This window comes from Gasterosteus aculeatus, chromosome 17 (genome assembly GCF_964276395.1).
Source record: "Gasterosteus aculeatus chromosome 17, fGasAcu3.hap1.1, whole genome shotgun sequence".
NCBI lineage: Eukaryota > Metazoa > Chordata > Actinopteri > Perciformes > Gasterosteidae > Gasterosteus > Gasterosteus aculeatus.
The window spans coordinates 4,847,754-4,872,542 of NC_135705.1; the positions used below are offsets into that span (position 1 = coordinate 4,847,754).

General features: G+C 45.9%; 1 protein-coding gene across 3 annotated transcripts in view; it reads right to left on the reverse strand.

The window, feature by feature from the left end:
• asic1b (acid-sensing (proton-gated) ion channel 1b) overlaps positions 1 to 24,789 on the reverse strand; it is a 121,547-nt gene that overhangs the window by 10,233 nt on the left and 86,525 nt on the right. For 2 of the 3 annotated variants that reach the window (XM_040203791.2, XM_040203789.2), the window contains 2 exons: positions 10,434 to 10,584; positions 6,659 to 6,786 (listed from right to left, as the gene is read on the reverse strand). In XM_040203791.2, the coding sequence (XP_040059725.1) occupies positions 6,659 to 6,786; positions 10,434 to 10,584 (279 nt within the window). Of the gene's footprint in view, positions 1 to 6,658; positions 6,787 to 10,433; positions 10,585 to 15,728; positions 16,495 to 24,789 lie in introns of those variants that run through there. The other variant, XM_040203790.2, reaches the window with a different exon arrangement.

Below are 24,789 nucleotides of genomic sequence, written 5' to 3' on the forward strand. Positions count from 1 at the left end.
TACCGGCAAAGATTGACCGAAGCCTGAGTTACCCCCTGTTTTGACTGTTTTCTGTTGAACCTGAAGGACGGAAATTAAAACCTTTTGTTATATTTTGAACCCGGTGTCCTCGCACTATTTTGAACTACCCCGGAGAGAGCGGCGGCGCCTCTCGTGACATCACATATGGTGGAGGATGCAGGCATGCCAACAGCGGACCCTGATTGAGCATGTCGGGGCCATGAGGGAGAGAATGAAGGCCATCTATCCCATGATGCGGGAACACATGGAGACCACGCAACGGCAACAGCAAGCCTCCTACAACCGGTCGGCTCAACCCAGAGAGTTCAAGCCGGGTGACAAAGTGCTGGTCCTGGTGCCAACCGTGGAGTGTAAATTCCTGGCAACTTGGCAAGGACCATATGAGGTCATTGAACGGGTGGGAGAGGTCAATTACAAGGTAAGGCAACCGGGAAAAAGAAAACGTGAGCAAATTTATCATGTTAACCTCTTAAAGAAGTGGCACGCCAGGGAGGCGCTATTCAGTTGCCCAACACCCACGGAGTCCAAGGAACCAGGGCGAGAAGAGGTGCAGGTGGGTCCCAGCCTGTCCCCCCATCAACGGCAGATGGCTCGGGAACTAGTGGACCGTAACCGGGATGTTTTCTCCTCTCTTCCCGGGCACACGGAAGTGACCCAGCACGAGATACGCACCGTGCCAGGCAAAACGGTGAACCAGCGCCCGTACCGGGTGCCGGAGGCTCATAAGGGGGCCATTCAGGAGGAGGTAAGGAAGATGTTGGAGTTGGGAGTGATCGAGGAATCTCAAAGTGCCTGGGCAAGTCCCATTGTACTGGTTCCCAAACCGGACGGGTCAATACGGTTTTGCAACGATTTTCGGAAGTTGAATGAAGTATCTGAATTTGACGCATACCCAATGCCTCGTGTCGATGATCTGGTAGACTCCTTGGGATGTGCTCGCTTCATAACCACGCTTGACCTCACAAAAGGCTACTGGCAGGTTCCCCTGACGCCGGCGTCTAAGGAGAAGACTGCCTTTGCGACACAGGAGGGGCTCTACCAGTATACCCGGCTCCCCTTTGGTCTCCACGGAGCACCGGCCACGTTCCAGCGATTGATGGATCGGGTCCTTGCTCCCCATAAGAGGTACGCGGCAGCATATTTGGATGATGTGGTCATACACAGTCCCGATTGGGACAGTCACCTACCCAGAGTACAAGCTGTGATTGATTCAATCCGAGATGCAGGGCTCACAGCAAACCCCAAGAAGTGCAGGCTGGCTTTCAGCGAGACAAACTACCTGGGGTACACCATTGGGAGGGGTTTGGTCAAGCCCCAGGAAGCCAAGTTGCGGGCCATACAGGACTGGCCACAGCCCATCACCAAGAAACAGGTGAGGACATTTTTAGGCCTAGCCGGCTACTACCGACGTTTTATTATGGGTTTTGCCACCATAGCAGCCCCTCTAACAGAACTGACCACCAAACGGCACTCCCGAATGGTGAGGTGGAACCCTGCGGCGGAGGCGGCCTTCAGCCACCTGAAGCGGGCTCTGTGCTCCGGTCCAGTCCTGGTGGCACCAGACTTCCGGAAGGAATTCATCGTACAGGCGGACGCTTCAGAGGTGGGTCTGGGTGCGGTACTCGCCCAGACACGTGAGGGGGAGGAACACCCAATCCTCTACATAAGCAGGAAGTTACTTCCAAGGGAGAAGAACTATTCCACAGTGGAAAAGGAATGCCTCGCAGTTACCTGGGCCCTGGAATCCCTACGGTTCTACCTCCTGGGCCGACAGTTTACGGTGGTGTCGGATCATGCCCCTCTGCAGTGGATGGCCAAGAACAAGGAAACAAACCGTAGGATCACTAGGTGGTTCTTGAGCTTACAAGCCTTTAATTTTTCTGTTGTCCACAGGGCGGGCAAGAGCCACAGCAACGCGGATGCACTCTCCAGACGGGACGCCTTCTACACCTCCTACACATCGACGAGGACGTCGGTCTCGAGGGGGGGGATGTGTGATGTCACGAGAGGCTTGGTCTTGGAAGGGAGATACGTTCACCGGCGATGGCTCTAACTATGGCTCCATCTGCTGGTGCCCCGAAACTCAGAGCATTCCCCTCACACCTGAGACCCATCAGGGTGTGACGACCCGGAGGCCTTCATAAAGGTGGAAGACACACCGTTGGAGGGAGACGAGCTGAGAAGAGCAGACCAAGCCATAAGGATTCGAGGAGGCAGGAGAGACCGGGAGGACGGTGTTGTTTTCCTTACAGAAGTGGATTTCCGTTAAGTTAAGTTCTACCGGCAAAGATTGACCGAAGCCTGAGTTACCCCCTGTTTTGACTGTTTTCTGTTGAACCTGAAGGACGGAAATTAAAACCTTTTGTTATATTTTGAACCCGGTGTCCTCGCACTATTTTGAACTACCCCGGAGAGAGCGGCGGCGCCTCTCGTGACATCACAACAGAAATAAATATATGTAACGTAGGATGCACGTAAAAGTATAAACTTCTCCCAAAACAGTCGTGTTTACACTTGAGGCTAAAAAAACACATAACGCCGAAATGTGATGCATTAAATGCTATGAAACAGTTGCTGCATGTTTCCATCTCAGCAGTTCATCCCGCGGTGCACACGCAGCAATAAATTAAAGGCCGCTTGTTGTGATTTAGGGATCTGCTTTTTATCATTTTTCGCGGAGGTGCAAGAGGCGGCCACGGTTACTAGTAACTCCAGGCAATGTTCAAAACGCTCGTACAGGGTCCACACACATTAACATACTGTAAAGCACCCTCAAGTCAAGCCAGATAGCTTTCTACAAAATCTAATCAGCTGATTAGAACGGTCTCTCTGCCCATTTTCACATCAAGGACGTTTCACAAAGTCGAACAGAACGTTAAAACCGTCGGAGCTTGGTAAAATGCTCTAATCAATAATACGGCCATGTGTATTTATTCACCTCATCACTTGAACTTGACAATGTGACTGGGTAATGGCGCTCTAATGCCCAGCGTACTGCTATTTCTACTTCTGTGCATTTTCGAAAAGCTGCACTCAGCCATCCTCAACGACCTTGGGGCATCATTACTTCCTGTCGGTTAAATCCGCGCGAAAACCTGATGCTGCAAGTGCGCTGGTTTGCAAGATTTTAGGACATCTTGGTGTGCTGCTTAACAACTATAGAGAGGAAAATAAATCACGCGACCTCAATTGCCCCTGTTGTTAAGGGTGAGAGGAGGAAAAAAGATGGAGAAGAAACATTATGTTCTTTTTGCCTTTTGTGTTAAGTAGGGAGAAAGTGATCACGGATCATGTTTAGTGAGAATTTGGCAGGCTGAGAAGATCCCAACAGTCTTACGCTACTTGACTGTTGAAGAAGGCTGTTGAATACACTTGATCAAACTGCATTAGATAAATATGGACAACGTCTGCCAGCTGAGGAAATAAATATCGAAGCGAAGAGACAGGGAGAGGGGGACTCATATCAAAGAGAGAGGAATTGTATTAGATGAATTGTAATGACTGTTTGAAAATGTAAAAAGTGGGGGAGCTTCGGAGAAAAAGAGATAAACAAAGAGGCACAGTTTCCTGCAGACGCGACATTGGCAGCATGCAAAATCCTGCTGCAGCGCGCCGACACTGGAACACACTCACTGGTAGTGTGGACGTGGAAGGACTGAGATCACTCCCAAATCCATCCTGTTCTATCCTCCGTTCATTATGCAGGGATTCAGTAGCATATTTTGGCAGTATGTTTGCAGAATTTCTCCCAGTTCCGAGGAATAACCGGCATATATTTTGTTTAAATGGGCAAAACAGAAATACGAAATCTGACCGAAGAAAGTTTGAGTTTCTGCAATAATGTTGAGGGCTCAAGTTGGTAACGATTGGGATTGGTGAATATTTTGTAGGCTCAGTGCTCAATTTCCAGCTCACAAAACAGCCCTTTTAACCGACAATGTCTTTGTTATTGACTTTTTTGCCTTATATGTGAAACCAAGCATTGATTCCCAGCTGAAATTATATGATTTTAACCTTGTTTTTGTGAATGCAGAACAGCATCTGTACTTCAAAACACAGCGTAGAGCTGATGCCAATGATGCTTCTCATACTCGGCTGGTATCCATCATGGAGGCACATGCACCCATGTGACCTGACAATTGGGAACATCCATAATAAGGAAACGCTTTGTTAAGTGGTGGAAGAAGTATTTCCCAAAGGCTCTTGAAACAAAATTCAGAGCATAAAACAGGAACAAACAGCAACAGACAGCCGCTTATGCTTATTTCATATTTAAATCTGAGCTTCTTTGCTTTGTTGGCATAGCCGGGATGTCTGTGTGTGCTTTTTATGGCGCGTTTATGCATGTGAGCGCCACCAGTCATGGACGATGCTCTGCAATGCTGCAAGAAAAGGTCCTTTGTGACTGATTATTATATGCTAACATTAGATTGATAATGCTGATGCAACGATGTGCAAGTAGCATTTAACTAGTGGAGCTGAGGCAGAGATAGTTTTGGTAGATTGTAATCGTCAACTATTCATTTAAGCAAAATGCAGGTATTCCATTTTCCTCGGTGACCTTCCTTTATATGATCAGTTTGATTATCAGGTTATTGTTTAGAAGCATTTGTAATGGAGGAAGAAATATTGAACTATATAGTCTGTGTTTGGATCAGGAGGTTAACATCTTTGTAGAGCGCAGAGAGGGATTACGAATCTCAAACGTTTCACCACGAGTCACCTGTTCAGATTACAGCGAGTCATTTAATTTGAAATTCATATCAAAATACCCCTTAGTGGAGCTTCAGATACATTCCGAATGCGTCCCATTTGCCTCGACACTGTTGAACCCACGGCGGGCTTCTGATGAGCTCGCTAACCGGAGCGCCTGCTCTCACTGTTTTAATTTTAAATGAACGAGATACAGACTGCGAGCGTTCGGGAAAAGCGCTCAGTCTGCTGGGAGTGAGGAGGGCAGACAAGGACGGAGCCATCAGGAGAGCCTCAGAGGCAGCAGATCCTCCAGATGGTTGAGGATAAAGGGGAGCGAGCCGCGGAGCGTGAGTGCTCGTGGGATCCTGCCCAGGGCTCGACAAACCCTGGCAGGGTCACCTGGGCCGAAAAAAGCCCCAAAACACCCAAAATGATTCCAACGATACATTACACTATGACTTGATGTTTGCTCAACACTGGCACGGGGTTTGCGCGACACATTTGGAATCTAAACCAACATCAGAGCAAGGCAGGCCACAGCAGCGTACGTTCAGGCGGTTCATTCCCTTTCTAAAAAGTGCAGTGACTTCATTTGGATTATTTCTAATGGTGAGCAGAGGGCTCCTCTGGTTGTGATGGAAATGGGATTGTATAGAACTCCAGGCGAAGATTACCCTACTACTCAATTGATCAGTAAACATTCAATAACTGCTTTCTCAAATGCAGCATCATTTTCATTTTGCATAGATAACGATCCAATTTACAGAAAAATAGACAATAAAGTAGGGGATTCTGTAGGGCGGGGCTACCTCATGATTGACAGGTTGACAGTTTTATTGAAAGTATTCTTTGAATTTGAACCCTTTCAGTGTGTGTTCAGTTTAATCAAATTAATGATGCCTTTTATAGCCTTTCTCAAAATGTCTTATTCAGCGTTTGGTTGTAATTAGTTACACACGCTCATGTCACTTCTAATTACAAAATCCTAAGATCACGAAGACCAAAAACTAAATTAACGCTGGCCAAAACGTTTAAATAATATAGTTGACAAACCACTTGTTGATGTCGGGATAATAAGATTAACTTCTTATAGACAGTCTATTGTTTAGAAAATGATATCCAACCCGACGACAGACTTTATTTACAGAAAACACATATTGTTTTCAACTCTTATCAAGATCTGGCACAAAGCTGTAAGAAAGCTTGGCAGAACAATATAAATATAATTTTCTGGCAAGAGCGATGACACACAAGTTTAGTTGTTTGATCACTCAGAAAACATCCATGGCCTTTTATGCCGATATTTATCTGCACTGGACCACAAACTCTCTGGTAGTAAAATGGTCAGTCGCCTGATTCAAAAATAATAAACTTGAATTTCTGAAGACGACATTATGTTGAGGTGCAAAAACAAATATCTGACACAAACACCGAAAACTCGAGCCACGCATCCTGCCGCTCTCCTCTCGCTCCCACCAGAGGGGCGCAGGCACATGCACGTGCTTCATACACATTTTTACAAACCACATGCTGTTAACAAGCGGCAGCTTTTATGATAATGAGCCTCCTGTTTTCTTTGCATACTTATCGCCTGTAAAGGCCGACACCTGTTATTTGATGCCCTGGCATCTTCTCCCCATTTCCCGAAACGCTGTTCTCATGTTGTCAGATTATCTATTTGATAAGTTTGTCTCCTTTATGCAGATATCTTTGCAGTGTAGACGGTTGTTGCCAATGCTTGAACTTAACGATGATTAAGTCTAAATTACTGCATTCTTGCCGAAAGGTTATTATGCTACTTTTGTCTAATGACAATAAAAAAATATACTGCCTCCTCCAGCTTTTAAAAAGGCCAATACTGACATACATGTTCTCCCAGACTAAATGGGATTTATTCTTGAACTTTCCAAACTGCATTTCTGTCATCTTTCTCAAGACGTACCCGCTGCTCCTGACAGGACACAAAGGTCTGAAACCCCGGCGCCACTCCGAAGCCCAGCTGGTCGATGAACGGCGGCTCGTCCTGGGTGTGGATCTGCACTTTGATCCCCGCTTCAAACGATGTCTCGTCTGTTGGCATGAAGAGGTTAGGATAGTTTACAACAGGGATTCGTATGCAAACGTTGGCCCGCTTGATCTACCCGGCAGCAGTTTGTTACTAAACCAATGAAGACAAATCCCCGCAGCGAAGAGAGTATTATTCAGTAAGTGAGTGAAAAACAAGCCGGAAAACAAATGTAGAAAGATTCAAATTAACACAAAGAATTATAAAACATCATCGACTTGTAGGAGGAAATGAGCGTTCCTGGAGTGGAATATTCATGTATGTTCTTCAAGGGATCTTCACATTGTGGTCATACAGGAGTTAAAAAGTGGAAGGATGATGACAACATAAACCCCACAGGAATGTCATTTACCGCAGCGGTAAACATGAAAGTGAATTGATAAATTAATAAATAAATGATGATGAGGATAAAAGGAAAATCAATACAGCTGACAGCTTCCTTTGCTACAGCACTCCGCTGTATGTGTTTAAGATAAAGCAGACGGGCCTCTTTGATAATGAGATTGGGAAAACGTCACAATACAATGACATTGGGACTCAAGCCTACACACTTTTTTCTGAGGCCTGGATCGGATGCTGGATTGAAGATATCGAGTTCCTCTCAGTGTTGGCACGGGGATGAAGTGGGTTGTCTGTTTCCTGCCGTCTTCCCTCCTCTAAGAGCCCGGCTTTCGCGTGGTTTTCAATTAAAGAGCTCAGGGACGCGTGTGAAATGCAGCGCGACGGCGACGACAAAGAGCCACAGACTCCGACTGGTACACACTGGTCTTCGGAGGCCCCGTACAAAGCCGATACCACGGCTAATGCCGAGGGGCTTAGAGCACCATACACAGGCGGGCAGAGCCCGAGCTCCCGGTTGAAAAGAGGGTTGTCATCCTTAAGTCATGGCCACCTGTCAACTCTATACAATTGGATTACCGATATTTAGGCTGAACCTCGGGAGAAAATAGAAATGAAGCTGAGCACGCGTGCCACACTGCCGAGAAATGTGCCATTTCAGCTGTGCAGCAATAGACAGCAATTATGTCTATTGTTCAATACCGTTGCTATGGTTTTCACGGGGGAAATCTTGTCAAACTACATCCTACATGGATGTCTGTTTTTAGTCCTCATGCCGAGGCCTCTTGGTACCAGATGACCAGGACAGGGTGAGAGTGTGGTGTCGGTGAGGCTTCTGCGTGTTCTTCCTGTGTATCCTCCCGTAGCTCACGTGAAGTAAAAGCTCTACATTGCGAGTTAGTGTTCACATGTGTTGGAAACTATCACAGACTCCCATGAGTAACCTGCTTCTGACATAATGCATGCTGGCATATGCAAGGAGCCCCTTGCCACCCTGCAGGGGGAAAGTGGGTATAAAATATGGATGGAATTGCTCACAGTTTTGCGCTTTAACCATGCGTCACATAATCTGATTTATTAATTTTCCTTCTTGTTTTGTTGGATTGTTAGAACATTTCCCCCCACTTCTGGGGGCAAATTGAACACACTCAAACAAAACAATGATGGATGGATCGTAAACCTCCTCAACAGTTTTTTTTAATTCGTATTTATAAACCATAGTTATCACTTCTGTCAAAATGGAAATTCTGCTTTCTAAATTCACTGGTCTCACTTAGAAACCGTGGCGCCCGTCGGTGGTTCCAGGGGATCCGTTAATGATATTCAATTCGGATTATTCGGACATTATCGAGGCCACAAATTGGTGGGCGCTCTGTAGCACAATGAAATACAGAAAAAAAAATCTTAGTTTTTTCATGGCTTAGGGCTGAATAATGATAATCGGATCCGTTCTTTGTTTATCTAGTGCAGGCAGTTAGAAAGTTGGCGACCACCTGGAGGCACACGTATTTAATGATAACGCTGTTTAATCAGCAGCTTGATATTCCACACCTGACGAGGGAGAAGGGCTAAGAGGCTGAAATAATACCCTTTACAGAATCACTTGACCTATACATACATCTACATACAATATTTTTAATAATGCAGCAGGTGCTACATCATTCATTTCACAAACATTTGCTGCAGCTTCTTGGAGCGTTGAGGGGCGATTAGGATATTTTTGAACCCGAGCCCTATTTCACCATGTTTTTGTGTCAAACGTACTAATGCAGTTCACAAACTGAAGAAATTTAATTTCGATATTTGATATTCAATTTAGTTTTTGCCACTTCTCAATTCTATTATTTCGTTAGTAAAAGTAAAAGGGTATTTAAAGTGCCTGAAATCTATGGAGAAAGAAATCTCGCGCAGGGTTTTCTGATGGTCTAAAGAGAGCTTAGTGTTCAGCATATCGATGTTGTGGCTAATTGTTTGAATAATTTGGGCTGTGACTGTGACACTATGAGGCCCATTGACTATAGCCTGTAGCCGCCTGGTATTCAGATTTCAGAACAAGGATTCTCTTTGAGCGGGACTCGGACATACACATGCACAACGGATCGGGTGAGGGAGAAAGAAGAACATCTCATTGTGTGACGTTGTAAGACAATTATAATGACAGTCTGAGTCGGTGGCAAAAATGAAAAGAGAGCCGTGAGCAAGCGCTAATTGATGCCAGTGGTTGGAGCTCCTTGTCTCAGTAATTAATGAATTTCAAAAATTGTGATTTAGGCACAGAAACAATGGAGAATAGGGTCCAGGTTAAAAAATACAGAATTTAGCTCTTTGGCAGTCTGGTTCTGTCATTATAAACCATTGTGGCTCTCCGCATGCTGCCTATTTGTGGCCGTATACAAATGACTCTATATTAAGGCTACAATGTGTTGCCCATATTTGGCCTTCTGGAGGTGTTTCTGTATGTAAATTAGATTTTCAGAAACTGCACCCTTAAATGTTTATAACACCCACTCTTGTAAAAGACTTGAATCATTAAATAACATTACATACACATTCATATATTTGAAATCCTTAAGGCGTGGATGCAGCTTTATATTATTATGTATTAGCTTTCCGCTTCATGTTTTACGATGACCATGTGTGTTTCTCTGCTCATAATGATAATAATCTCTTTTCATTCACTGCCTAGAGTAGGTCAAATATTGATGCGAACACGCCGTCGCATATGCAGCTGCATTAAAACAAAGGTTTCAGGGCCTCCTGGAGCGTCAGCGAGGAGACTTAACTGTGTAGATAAGCGCTCAACGCTGATCGATTTTTTTTTTTTTTATCCCGCAAATGCTTCTGCTCTTGGTTGATTCATGTGAACTCGAAGCCAAACGTACAATTCAATTAGAATGACAGAACCTTTTTTTATGATCAATATCCATCTGTCGTTTTACAGACTAGTCGATAACATCCCGTGGACACGGTGCATTTGGAATGACATCATAATTCACCAAAGTGTGGGGAACATTTCAGAGCAGATGTCATTTATCTGGTGCATAACTTACCATAAATCTGCTGCAGATAAAACGTAACTCGGCCTCAAGTGTCCATGTTCGCTATGCTAAATGGATTCAAGGTTTTACAGTCACATTAATAGTGCAACGCCCTGAGCTTTCTTATAGCACCAACAGTGAAAATAACAGGTTTCTTTGGTGCTTAATTGGATAAAAAAAACAGATACATCTCTTTTAAAACTTAGCGTCCCCACTTAAGGGAAAACAGAAACTGCAATCATGGGGTTTAGGCTGAGGTCTCAAGGTCAGCTTACCAGTCTCCCCCCATACAGGCAAGTACTCGTCCTGCTGGATATCCAACATCAGTTCCAGGCCGTTGCCCATCCCGCCCTTCATCGTCACCATGAGGGGTCGTCCGTCTTGGCCTGAATTAAAGGTGTAGCACTTCCCATATCGTGTGAATATCTGAAATACGGAAAGAAACAGCAGTTTTAGTGATACCTGGTCACAACGGGACGACGAGAGAGAGAGAGAGAGAGAGAGAGAGAGAGAGAGAGAGAGGCCGCATCGAGGCTTGACATTTCATCTCAGCTTGCAGCTGTGAGTGTTAAACTTGTTGTTTCAGGAGCACCGTTGCAGTCAACGGGTGTCACCAGGATGTCAGGCGCAGACCTCAGAGGTCTCCGATGCTGTCGACAAGTGAAGACTCAATGAATAAAAAACAGCTCACTAAATAGCCACGGTGGATTGTATAGATGTCTTGTTTTGCCCAGCGGGTAAAAATAAACTGCATTCTAAGCATCTTGAAAAAAGGGAGAACAGATCAAGCAAGCGAAACGTGCTTCAGTGCAACTTTTATCTGCTCAATACAACACAAATCCGCAGACACAGCGCGGAGTTTAATGAACGTGGTGCAGCCTCGTCGACTCCTGAGTGTACCTGCCTTCATGCTACATGCCTGGAGTGTTTTCTGTCTTATTAGTAGTGGGTCAGGAAGACGCCGAATGGTAGAATATGGAGAGCAGCTCCGGAGCACGGCAGAAGAAAAAAAATGATTTATTGGCAAAGACGTAACTGCCAGCGATCTAATGGATGTGTAATCGAATCATAGACATTAGGAACTGGAAAGCCGTGGCCAGGGTCCAAGATGAAAACGCTGCTGTACTTTGTTGTCAAGCCAGACGAGTGTGAGCCCCTCGTCAAAGCTTCCTCGCTCACAATTAACTTATTATTAACCTTCAACGTATTGACATTCGTATGAGGAAATGCTAAAAGGAAGTGGAGGAGGATAAATGACAACGGGAGCGGAAAAGCAATAACTGAAATAAGCCTCCTTTTTTAATATTGTACGAGAAATACGATACAACAGATGTGTGGAGAAGTGACTTAATAAATCAAGTGAGTTTATTTTCTCATATCCATACGATCAAACTCGTCTTCGCAACCGGTGTCTGGCTCTGCTGAAGGCCAGTAGAGGTGATTTTTACCACCATCACTGGAGATTTGGGCGATGTTGCGAGACAGCGGTGCGAATGACTTCATCACAACAAAGATAACGACGAAATGCTTTTGTTTTTGCTGTCTATTTAGCTAACTGTCTAAAACGTTGCTTTATTTCTGGTGAATGCGTTGTGAGGGACTCGGAAAACACTCAACGAGGCGTTTATGAGATATGAGTCAGACAAGACATGACAAATTATTTAAATGTCACAAACACCAGACGCACGGAGGAGGAAAAAAAAAATCAAAACTCATGACTCAAAAAGGGAAAGTTTTATGTGAAGCCTGTTTGATAACGTACCGGGAATCACGATGGATCGCCTCCCAGGTGGGAAGGGGCGGTTAAATGGGAGCTTTTGACCCACAAAGTGGTTGAAACATTCTTTCTAATAGTTGCTCACAATCTAAGATGCGACCTTTCGGTGTGAAACCGTGTCTGCAGCCTGTACCGTGTGCAGTCCCGGAGTCGCCTCTCACCATAACTAGATCGCGGTTCATCAATACCCTTTGGGAATGAAAGGCAGCGAGATATTACCATATCAAAGCACCACCTGCACAAAAATATCGGATGATGAGCATGTGCAAAACCTGGAGACATAACCATCTCTGACACTTGTATTTGCACAGATTTTACCCTTATGAGAGCCTGGCAGCTTTTACTTACCCCCCCTCCCTCCCACACACAAAAAAAGATCTAAAACAAATTGGTGAGCCAATCTCTTCCCACAGTTTCACCTGTTTGCCGCTGACGAGGACTGATTGTTCAGGAGAACATCCGCGTGAGCGCTCAGCGAGATGACTTGCTCACACCGAAAAGCATTTGTCATAATTGCGTCAAAGGAACAGTGTTGTGTGTGTGCGTGCGTGGGGGCGTGTGCGTGTTTCTCAGCACGACGCACAATTTTGTAGTTATATGAATGAGTGAGCTCCCACTGGGAGAGAGTTGTACAGCGTTTGCGTGCATATGTGCGGCCACCCCTCGCTGGCCATCTGGGCGTCTACGCGTTTATAACGTGTTTGATTGACTGCAGGAGGCCTGTCGCCAGAGTTGCCGTGGAAACCAAGCGATGGTGCCTGGCTGCGATGAGTGAGGAGCAGCAGCGGGAGTGGGTGCCGCTTGTGACCTTGGGGAGTCGGGATCTTTCATTGTGTTCTGCGGCTTCGACCGCGCTTCCGCAGGGTTTGTGCGGCGTTGCATTTAAACACATTTATATTCTCACAGTTCAGCGGGAGCTTTTCTGTAAAAAAAAAAAGAAAAAGAAATCAACCTTTTACTTGAGGCACAAGCACGATCATCGCACACAAAGAGAAGAAAAAGGTCGAAATGAATGAAATTTAAAAAGTAAGTGGAGCAATCGCAGGAGTATTGAGGGACTATAAACAGCGCTGGTAAACTCTCAAAACGTGTCCTCAAACACTTTCACCATTAAGGATGAGCAAATATATGTGGCGGCTCAGAGGTCTGTCTGGTATCCACGATGAGCCCTCTATTCATTGCATTTACGCTAAAAACTTCTGAACTTGTAATTGCATGAGTGAAATATTTCAACTGACCCCACCCAGGAGGAACAACGGAAAGAGAGAGAGAGAGAGAGAAATCCCCCTCGCTCCTTCTCACGGGGCGTAGAAATGTCACCGCCTCTATCTATATTAAATAATTCAGGCACACAACCCCAAACTGCCGAGATGGCCCTCGGCTATCCTTCGCACGACAATATGACAAGGACGCACAAGCTGTTCGCTGAAGTTGCCAGGGAACCGCTTTCCCTCCTATCCGCTGACTTCGGCATCAGCGCTGAGCGCAGCGCTGTGTTATGACAGGGACAGAAACAAACACGTACGGAGGGATTGTCAGGCTCGTGCTTGGCACTGAATATACTCACCTAAAAATACGATTTGCCGATGCCAAATATACAACAATACAACAAATGACGAGATAATGAAGTGTGGCAATTTTACTTTCTGTCATTATACCATTTAATCCTGTGGAATGAGTTTTCACATTTAATGCTCCAATACATCCAATACAAACAACAAAAGAAAACACACCTCAGCAAATACTCGCTCCCCAAATCTCTCAAAAACAAATCAAAGTCTTGCTGTTGAGCTACTAAATGGACATTGAACATTGGGAGATTACATTTTAGGTTATTTTGTCCAAATGCCTCTTTCTAGTTGTCACATAACAGATTGCAACTGCCCTGCACCAAACAATATATACTAGTTAGTGACTGGTAAACATAGTGGAGCATTTAGCCGCTTAAGGGTTAAATATTCACCTCAAAGAAAAAGGAGCAAATTATGGAGCTCACATTTAACAGGTGGACCGATACATTTTTCCAAATGCGTCAATGTTGTGTTGCCACCAGGAGGACAAACCATCAATATAAAGTAAATCGAAGCGACATTGCAAATTCAAGTCCAGCTAAAACTACCAATCAGTCAAGTTTTAGAAAGCGGAAACCTCATCCCTTCACATCTGATTGTCCAGACGTTGTAAATACCGTTTCAGCTGGACTTCGTCGTGAGTTTTAGAGAGGAAAGCTGTCGATCAATAGAGCGCAGGGGGGGGCGAAGCTTGATTGCATGTTCTCGGATTTTGTAAATGAAATCAATGTCCGAGACCCGCGAGCGAGAAGAGGCCCGTTTTGTGAGTTGTTAAAACACGGATACAGAAATGATGGAGCCGCTAGGGATAGATCGATCGACGGCAGCGGACGATATTTATGGAGTTTCAAGATCAACTCCGCACCATGGGTGGTCCCAGCACAAAAAAAGTCGATACATCCTGGGACGTATTGCATGTGGACGGGCCAGTCCTCCCTCATCTGCACCTCACTTCTCCAGCGCGACCGACTCTACTGGTCTGACTCACGGCGAAGGGCTCCTGTTGCCTGCCGCGAGGCCAGAAAACTCCACCATCGATTATCTATGCACAAGCACAAATCCCCAAAACTCAAACCTAAGCATTAAGGTCATCTCTGAAATACGGTGCTGCTGCTTGTTGATCCTTTAAAATACTCTGTACATGAAGTGTCCCTAAAGAGGTTGGAAGGAAGGCATGTGTTTGACTGCGATAGCTCGTTTTGAGGTTCCAGATGAGTTGCAAGTTGGGGGAAAAAAGGCATCCGTTCAATCCATTATTTTGGGGATGTGGTTTGACGACACAAATAAACTGAGGGTCAGGCCAGAAAATTGTAAATTTTCCTCAAAACATAAAACAATCCTGCAGCAAACGGCGACGGATTGCCAAACATCAAACTGTGTTTCATGAACACCTAGAGAAAAACTACTTTGGGTAATGAGGTGGGAGAGAGAGAGAGAGAGAGAGAAAGAGAGAGAGAGAGAGAGGGAGAGAGAGAGGACCACTTGACACGGAATGATGGAGTGCAACAAATGAGGCTGCAGTTTACCGATGAGGCCAGAGTTAAATGTTGTTGTAAAGTCTTGCTAACTGAACCAAAAGTCTTTGTTATGCGCAGATTGGCCTCTTGTGAGCGAAGGCCTGTAAACACATTGATCCAGCACTGATGGACGAGAGGAGGGGGACCCGTTCGGACCACAGCAATCATCTCCACTGATTGGACTTTTGTTAATGTTTGGTGTGTCAAAACCTTAAACGATTGAAACACAAAGACAGGGGGGAGGCGAGAAAAAGGCAGTAAATAGAACTGATGCGCATGAAAAAACATACCATCCCATGATCTCCTTAAAATGCAAAATACCGCATCAACATTTCCACTCTCGCGGATTCAATACAATCTAGTGAAACTAAAAAGGAAACAGGCTGTTGAAATCCAATTATGTAAATCAATCTGTAGACTCAACATAGAGTGCAACACTGGATAGTTGCAATTTTAAAAAATAAGCCTACGGGGAGAGCTGCTTTCGCATCACCAAGCAACGGTGCACGGGGACGCGCATTGTGCGCAGCCAGCTGACCGCATGTGTTGAAAGAAAATGAATATCCGCCCGAGCGACACATATACAAGATTGGCCCAGTAATCGGGGAAGGGGGGGCTGCATCCACCTGTTGCGAGGGGAGAGAGAGAGAGAGGGGTGAGGGGGAGTTAAAAACAGGGAGAAAAGAACTTTGGCGACCCACTCACGGTGCTGAAATTACGCGGCCCGCACAGCTCTCCCTGGTAGCGGCAGTGCAGCAGCATCTCCTCCAGCTGGTGTCCCAGCCGGTCCAGCAGCTGCCTCATGGACGGCTGGGACTCCGCGGGAGGAGGCAGGAAATGGTTGAAGTCCAGAATCCGGGACAGCGGGCTCCAGGGCGGCTGCTCGCCCCCGGCGCCACCTCCGCCGTCCCCGCCGAGAGGCGCCAGCGCCTCCCGCGCGGCGGGTGACACCTGCCAGTTCCTCCCGAAAAGCCCCAGCCACCTGCCGGCGCTGAACAGGTCCGTCTTCTTCATGCGCCGCGGCAGCAGCAGGTTCTGGTTGCAGATGGTGACGGCGGGGAAGACGAGGCGCTTGGCGTACACCATGTGCGCCTTGCTGTACACGGGCGAGGAGAGCAGGTAGCGCACTCGGTTGGACGACCAGGTGAGCAGCAGAGCCAGCGCGGCCACGACGGCCAGCAGCCACGCGACCCTCCGCGGGTACGAGCCGCTGAGGAAGACGTGCCTCAAGCCGTGCAGGGTGGTGTGCTTCAAGAAGAGCTTGCCGGCTTCGGCGAGGGAGCCCGCTCTCGGTTTCGAGCCCGACGCGTCGCACTGGCACATTTTGAGAAGGTGGGGAGGGGGGGGGGGAAGGCTCCCCGGCGCGCGGCGCCTCCAACAAACAACGCGCCGGTCCCGGCTGTGGTGAATGAGCCACGTAACTCGCTCGCAGATGGCTGCTGTTTCTCATGGACCGAGAGAGAGAGAGAGAGAGAGAGAGAGAGGGGGGGCGGGGGGGAGGGGGGCGGTCCTATCACGCTCCGAGCAGCAGCTCGAGGTGATGGGGAGGTGATGGGGAGGAGGAGGAGGAGGGGGGGTCTCACAGCGCTTGCTGGGCGAAGTTCTCCAGCATGATTTAGTGGCCGACTGTGCTGCAACAGGGAGTCCAAACGGAACCATTTCATCAACAATTCCGAATTACAAGCAGTTAGCGCGAGGGAATCCAGGGGGAATGGATTTAGTTGCACTCGCAGTCATATTGCAATTACATGTCCCCTCTGTCTCTTTTGCAACCCCAGTCTTGATCCTCACTTTCCCATCTCCAAACTCACCCAACACCTCAATGTCTCTCTCTCTTTCATCATGTGCTGTTTTCTGAATTAAGTCATTCGCCTCAGCAGGACATTTGTCATCCTTTACAAGCCCGTCACACACACAAACACTCGCACGGAAGTGGCACAAAATCCGTATTCTTCCTCAAAAAAACGACCTCTCGGACAAGAGGACATCGTGAACAGTGCAGGCGATTTCATTACTGATCCACTATATTTGAATCTTAACTACGGCAGTGCAGAACGAATGCGTTCCTGGCTGTTTATCATTTTCGGCAACGCACCGTTTTATAGCAAACTGCTCGGCGTTACCGATTTAGTCTCTGACGTGCTCCGGGGGAGAGACTCTAAATGTTCAAGGGGAGAAACAAAAAGGTCAAAATGTTTCTGGTGAAATGCAAATCATGTTGCACATCTTCAAAGCATCTCCCAAAGAGACTAACTCAGATTTAGTGTTTTGTGTTTTTGTACCCTTGGGTGCCACAGTTCATGTGCTGGGGAAGAAAAAACCTGTTTCAACACACGCTTGACCTCATCATCGACAAAACGTTTTTTCGGCGAACGCCGTCTGCCTCTCTCTCTCTCTCTCTCTCTCTCTCTCTCTCTCTCTCTCTTTCTGTCTCTCGGGGTGTTGGTTAAGTGCTGGTTCACGCTTGGAAGGCCATCATCACACAGTGTTTTCACTGCAGAGTAAAAGCCGGACAACAAAAAAAGCCAAGTTCTCTCCATCTGCTCCTACTTTTGGACACATGTGTGTGTGAGTAGTTTTCTGTGTGACTGCACGGTGGGGGGAGGGCGGAGAGAGGTGAGAAGAAAATGGTGTAAGTGAGTGAGAAAAAGAAAGAGAGCATGAATGAGGAGAAATCTATTTTTTTCGCAGCTTGGGTGATAGCTCAGACCTGGGAATATGGGGACAGCCAACAAGAAAAAGTCCTTTCCCGCAGTCAGACCGTCAGACAGGTTGTAAAAAAAAAAACATGGCTTGGTCAGATTATTAACTGACAACTAATGCTGCAAGTATGTATATCTATATAGATATATCTTCATCAAGTCAGTAATCAAATGACCACCAAGCGCACCAATCAGGCAGGACCACGGCATGCTGAACTCAGGGAGACAAGTCATCAGCTCAACCTCGCCCCATCTCTTCAAAGTTGTACTTTAACAGCTCTGCGTATGTATGTTTCTGTGTGGCAACTAAGAAATGTTTCCAGCCAAATTGACTCGGTGTGCAGGTCCTTTTGGGAGGGGAACAGGCTTCGGGTTAAGAAAGGCGTGCGGTTGTGTTTAAGTTAGGGAAAGATTGGGGCAAGGTGAACTATAATCGCAGTGCACACAAATGCAATAAATGACCGCAGGGTAAAGCACAGTTAACAGAGGAGATCATGCAATCCATGTTTCTGGATATTGCCTAAGCTTTACTCATCCTTTTCACTCGCAATCTCATGCCAGCGTCATAACGCCCCCTCCAAAGGACAGGTAGGTCTCCTACTGGGGCGATTGCTCATGTTTTAACGGGTCACTGCGTCCTTGGGAGCGGTTACTCAGCCTTGGGCCCACGGTGGCTTCGGGGCGGGATGCTGTAATTACATATTCAAGAGATGTTCCCATGGAAATCAATGCGTGCCAGACTGACTGCGCAGACGGCGTGTACCTGAAAACAGGAGAGTGAGAAATCCAGAGAACGTGACGGATTCAACCCGAGAATGAAGTTTCAGCATAAACATTTGGCACGTATACGGTGATTAGTCCCTTTTTTCTGTGGCCCGGTGAATCCGTCTCATACACCAGAAATGGATGCTGAGGCTTTTGGCATTTGACAGCATTTGTTTAACCCCGTTTTCCCAGCCAGCTCATCAACAGAGACACATACTGTATTTGCAAGAGAGGCTCAGAGCAACAAACTAATCCGTCAGGGTGAAGGGATATTAATGTACTGACTTGAGGAACACAAACCAACAGCAAGTATAACAACAGCAGAAAACGAAATGCACGTTGCTATGAAACTGCATTCGAAGAGTGTCACTAATGAAGCGGTTATGAAAGCAAACCAGGATATTTTTTTGGTGGACCTCGGAGACTTACCTGAAGTCTTGTAGCGCCTGCTTATTTAAAATGTGAATTAATATTCTGTTTGATTGACCCGCTAAATCAACATTACACAAACGGTTTGAAGCTTTTACGGTGAACAATTGTTTCCGACTCGTCTTTCACTGATTCAATCAAGAGGGAATAAAGAGAAATAAAAAATAAATCCAAATGAAAAGAGCCGTTTCCTTGACCAGTGCTGGAAAGAAAAATGCAGACTTTGGCTAAAAGAAAAAACATTTTTTTTCCAGTGCTGTGTATATAATACTCCTGTAGCAGAATCTCTTTGAGTTCATAAAACGCCTGCTTACTTATTTCTTCAAAGAATAAAGATTTCAGGCCCCATAAAGCTGTTGCCTTGAAAGAAAATAGACATATGGCATTACTGTAACGACAGCCAGCCCCAACTTCATTTCTGTGTGAATCCGTCTTTTGCGGAGTCATTTCAATGACATTACTGAGACAAATCCTTGATCTGATAAACTTAAAAGGCTGGTGGGGACTTTCATTAGCACTGGGTGCCCGGGTGAATTTATAGACACGCTTCACACTCCAGACTCGTTGGCGACACAGAAAAGGGGTGTAATCACAAAAAAAAACATTCTCGGCACACGAATGTCAGTTTCCATTGCATACTGATGCTTTGAATTTCCGAGGCAGGTCATTAAAGACCACGGAGAATTAGTTGCTCCATCGCGAGGAGCTAATGTGAATAAGAGTAATCCGTTGATGGCGGCATTTTTGTTTTGTGAGTTCCTCTAAATGAGAAACAGACTTCACTTTCAATCAGCGACGCCAGTGAAGCATCGAACGCTTAAAAGCCGTCTGAAGATGAAATGCAAAGGCATCGACAAGCACAGAAATGAGAAAGTTGCCACTTTATGTCACAGTTTATGAGTGCTTTTAGCCCGTCAGCCAGGATTACACCCTGTATCAATGCCTGGACAAAAGCAGGCATAAAGCCAGGAAAAACCACCGCCAAGGTCTCGCGACACGCTCGGAACACACGTGGCTTAAATGCACTGGGAAGGTGCAGGTGGTTGGACACAGGAGGGAAGAACTAGGGACATTAGGGAAGATAAACCAGTATAAAAATAAATACATCTGAGTCTGAATCCCGGCACGTCATGAAAACCCTGTGTGGTGTGCGAGGGGCAAACAGACCCCGGGTTCAAACCACTTTGTGCGTCTGACTGCATGCACCGATGGCAGAAGGGTTTGTTTGTGAGAGCTCGGAGCTTATCGATGCACTCAGCAGTTGATGCTGCTGAGACACGGGGCGAGCGGGGAGAGCTCCCCTTCCAACCCCCCCCCCAACTCTCCTTCTGTCGATCCTCCGTCGTGTGTCCTAACATTTAAAGCGCACGGCCTCCCGCGTCCTTCCCATCCCCCCCCCCCCGTCTGCCTGTGATGTCCGTGGAATTATCGAAGATTCTCTCTCTCCGCCGCCTCCCGCCGGGAACGTTTAGCGCCAAAGCCTCCACGAGGGATCACAGTAGGAGGCGGAAACAAATGCAGGATGATTGTGTGCATGATATGCTGTAAGGGACGAGTGTCACGAAAAGCCACACAAGCTGTGAGGGTTCGAAGTGCAGCTCAGGAGCTCACTGCTCTACGCTTTGAACACGGAGCGCTTCAGGCACAAAGCTGAATATGGTGTTTCTGAGCATTAAACAAGCAATTTTGTGTAAGTGCTGTTAATACAAGCCCGTGGTTTTAATTTGATTCCTCTGAACACAACATAAGCAAACTGCGTGAAGACATAGAAAATGCAAGCGCAGCCGCTGATGCTCCTTTGGATTCTGGCGCTTTTTGTTTGCAATTTGTCTAATGTGGGTCCCCCAACTTTATGGAAGTGCAAAGCAAAATGAACCAGATGAACCAGAAATAAACACTTTGGTGCTAGGATTGCTCTAGTTATTATATTTTTGTTTATTCATGATTCTAATTGGGATTTTTGTTTCATTGATGTGTGATATTTAACCACACGTTCTCACTCCCAGCTTGCCCAGTTCCCCTTACTGTCTGGTACCAATACATTAAACATCAGCACAAAGTAAAAGAAGTGGTTTACTTTCAAGATACTGAATTTTTAAAAAGCCCATGTTGACCCATATCGGACATTAGGGAGGCTGTAGGGCTGTTTTTAGGCACAGTGAGAAGCCTTTGTAAATCAATGCCCGGGGAAACACATTTCTAGATTTAAAACCCTTGAACAAATATTCTGCAGCATTATTGCTGTAATGAGCACAAACCACCTTCTGCAAACAGCGGGCACGTGGTAACAATCCATCGGACATCAACCGACCGCTGTGGCGTGTGAACCCCCACCCGGGAACACTAATCGGCGCATGAATCTGAGAAACAGATTCAGGGGCCTCACTGTATAAGCGTCGAGGCTGGACGGGCCGGATCGAGGATCCCTGCCTGCACAGGATGACACAGCTAATTCATCCTGGCGGCATCGAGACAGCTGTGCTGGGGAGACTTCGGGGAGGGGGAAGCGCTCCTGATGAATGACTTTCAGAGTGTGGCCGCCAGCTACAGCAAGCGGTCCCCCGCGGGCCCGATGCCTCCCATTTGCCGCTCAGGGAGAAATTAATAAATGGCCCTCTGCGAAATAAATGGTCGCCTTCTGTCTGACATTTACAAATGGATCCTTCTTGTAGAACGAAATCGTTCCGTTTGTTAAATTAGTTGTGGAGGTGAGTTGCCTTTGCCGGCGCTCGAGATTGTGCGGCTGTCATCCGAGATAAACAGAAGTGGTGATTTAAGAGAGATGTTTAAATGTGGCAGTGAAGAAGGCTATTTAGGAAGGGTCCAAACATGCATGCAAGCTTTAAAAAAACTAACATATCAAGAGGTAGTATTATTTACAATACTAACATTTATTGGTAAATTTGATTCTTTGCCGTTCTTACAAGAGTGAGATGAGTAGAATGATACCAGTCTCATATGTAAGTAGAAGGTATACCATTCATTATATAGAATTAATTAAATAAAAAATAATCAATCATTAGGCAGCTGACTATAGTTTAAAAATGAAAACTAAATGTCCATTTTAATAAGATAGTTAGTGCTTGTCGACGTAATTGTGGGACTTTGCAGAAGGCCATGCTAACTTCTTACTCCTGCAGCCTGTTGTCTTGCTAAACTAAGCTTAATGCATCATTCACAAGTCTATACCAACATTTACAATGTAAAAGCACATGATTAATTATCCAAATAATGTGTTAAATATAATTTAAAATAGTATGAATCCTATTTGATCATGTTATTAAATGATAAGGAATAAGACTGTGGCACATTTGTTAAATGACCTTGCTCATATCTTTGTCATTCCTCTTTCGTACCTTCTTATTATCCAAGGCCAGACGTTTATAAATTCATCTGCCACATTCTAGGGGAAGTTGATATATCAAACCAACGGATTTTATGCCAGGCTCTTATTCACAGTTGTCTTCCAATCTCAATCTCAAACAAGCACAATTGAACTTTGTTAAACTATCTGATTATTAACTTAAAATCAAGGCCAGTAATGAAGTCAAGTGGAGATCCGCAGCTTATTGAAAGTTCATATCATTTATATCTGCTCTTCAAAGCGAAAACAGTGAAGGGAAGGCTTTTCAGATAGCGAGGCTTTGAGCGGCTTTGTTCACACATTCATGTCCTTGTTCCCACGAGCAAGGCATCAGCTTGAGCACGGGCGGACAAACACATTCGATCGTAGTTCAACTAGCTTACCAACAACACGCATGCAGACACTCGTATGCACGCACACACACACACACACACACACACACACACACACACACACACACACACACACACACACACACACACACACACACAGGACAATCAGACTGCCACAAAGGATAAGACAGTCAAAAGACAACTGCACGTTGGGTTGCACGTAAATGGGCCTTTCATTGGGACTTCCATACTTTGTGTGCGAACGCTGTGTATGGGTGCGCTTGATTTAAGGTGTACGTGGGGTGCTAAGCCAGTCGCAAATTGCTGCCGTGTTTTATGCGCATAACTTCCTCGTTGGCCTGATATAAAACAGTGTGAGCAGAGAGGAGGAGGAGGAGGTTTGAATAAAGACACCACGTCGCCACGGTGATGCCTGCATTACCTCCAGCTTATGCTACTTAGGCAAACATTGGTGTTCGAATTTGCATCAGCTCTGCTTATTAGGTTGGGCCCCCTGAATAATGTATCAGCTCCTCCTCTGGCGCGGCCCAAAGGCACCAGCACTGGACCCGTTGAGGTTGACTCTGAGATGAAACAACAAACGCCCGATCAATTGAGCTTCCACCAACAGCAAAGGGCAGACCTGTTGGCAAGATGATTTACATTTAAGGATGTTTGCCGCCGCTCTTATCCCGGGCGCCTCAAAGTGACAGAGCCGATATGTGTCCAGAATTTCAAATACCAATGTATTGAAGGGGAAAATGTTTAATCCCTGATTAAAAGGGATGAGACCTGTGATGTTTTAGTGATTGACACAGAGCGGCGCACTCTTCAGCCGCAATTTGGAAATTTCATTCAAGCATATAGGTTGTCGTTTTGTAATTGAAGACAGACATGAGGTGCATACATTGAACAAGTTACGTGGTTGCTATAATCATTCATCCTAAAATCTTGAACTTGCATTATGTCTACTGGCCTTCAGCAGAGCCAGACACTGGTTGCAGAGACACTCAAGACCACTTTGTCTGGTTCTTACATATGTTCAATGGTTTGGCGCAGTACGCTCTTATGGTTGAAAATGAACTTATTACTTGAGTAATAAATAAAAAAAAGTCGCTTTGGATAAAGGCTGAATGACATGTAATGTAGAAACCGACCCTCTTGATTTGACTAAAAAAGACCTCATATTATTTTGAGTGGAGTAGTTGCAGCCACCAATAATTATTTGAATTAATCAAATAATTCTTATAAACATTAGGGGGAAAAAAAGACCCATTATACAATTAAAATCTTTTTATTGTCCTTAAATCAAATGGTCGTATGTGATGTGGCTGAACCCAAGGCTAATAATGATCCAACTTTGCTTCTCCAACATCAGTGTTATAGTTTACCTACATGCCCCCGATGGTATTAAAACGTGGCTCTGCTTGCTGGATAAACATAATGAGCTATAACTCATTTTCAAGGTGGGACTAGTGTTTGTAAGTGTATTTCGGAGTCCTTCTCTAAAGAGCCGGTGGCTTTAAATCGTTTTCTGCAGCTTCAACTCTGGCATGAATCAATCATTCATCAAACCCATTTTCATTAAAGGGACGTTGCACTGTGACGGAGCCAACGGAGCCAAAGAGCCAACTACTGGAGGCCGTGTTACACATAGTGTTCAATGAGAATTCAGAGGTAAACACTCACTCTAATAGAAAGAAAAAAACAGCTGATGCCCTTGTCTCTATCTTCTTGTGTCACACACACACACACACACACATCTGGGGGGGGGGGGTGCGTCCTGCTGAGTCCACACTCTCTAACACAGCGGCATTCGCTTCCCAGGAGAGTCCTGCTGACCAGGATGGATGCAGTCGTCTGTGAAACTGCACAGCGGAGAGGCAGCGAACACGACTTGAGACACAAGCGCTACCCTTCAGCCGTCCACTGGTACCCCCACCCCCCCACACCAGGACAATGAGTCAGTAATATAGGATTATTCTAATACCCTTCATTGTCTGTCTGCACAATAGGTGCCTGCCAGAGCAAACCTCAACTGGACAACATAGTTCACCTGCTCTCAAATCCTTTTATTCGGAGCCAGTTGTTTTTATTCCAGCTCCGATATAAAGACAGGGGAACCATCGAGAAAGCAATTAAGGCCATAATTAGCTGCTAGTAAGTGGCCGTAC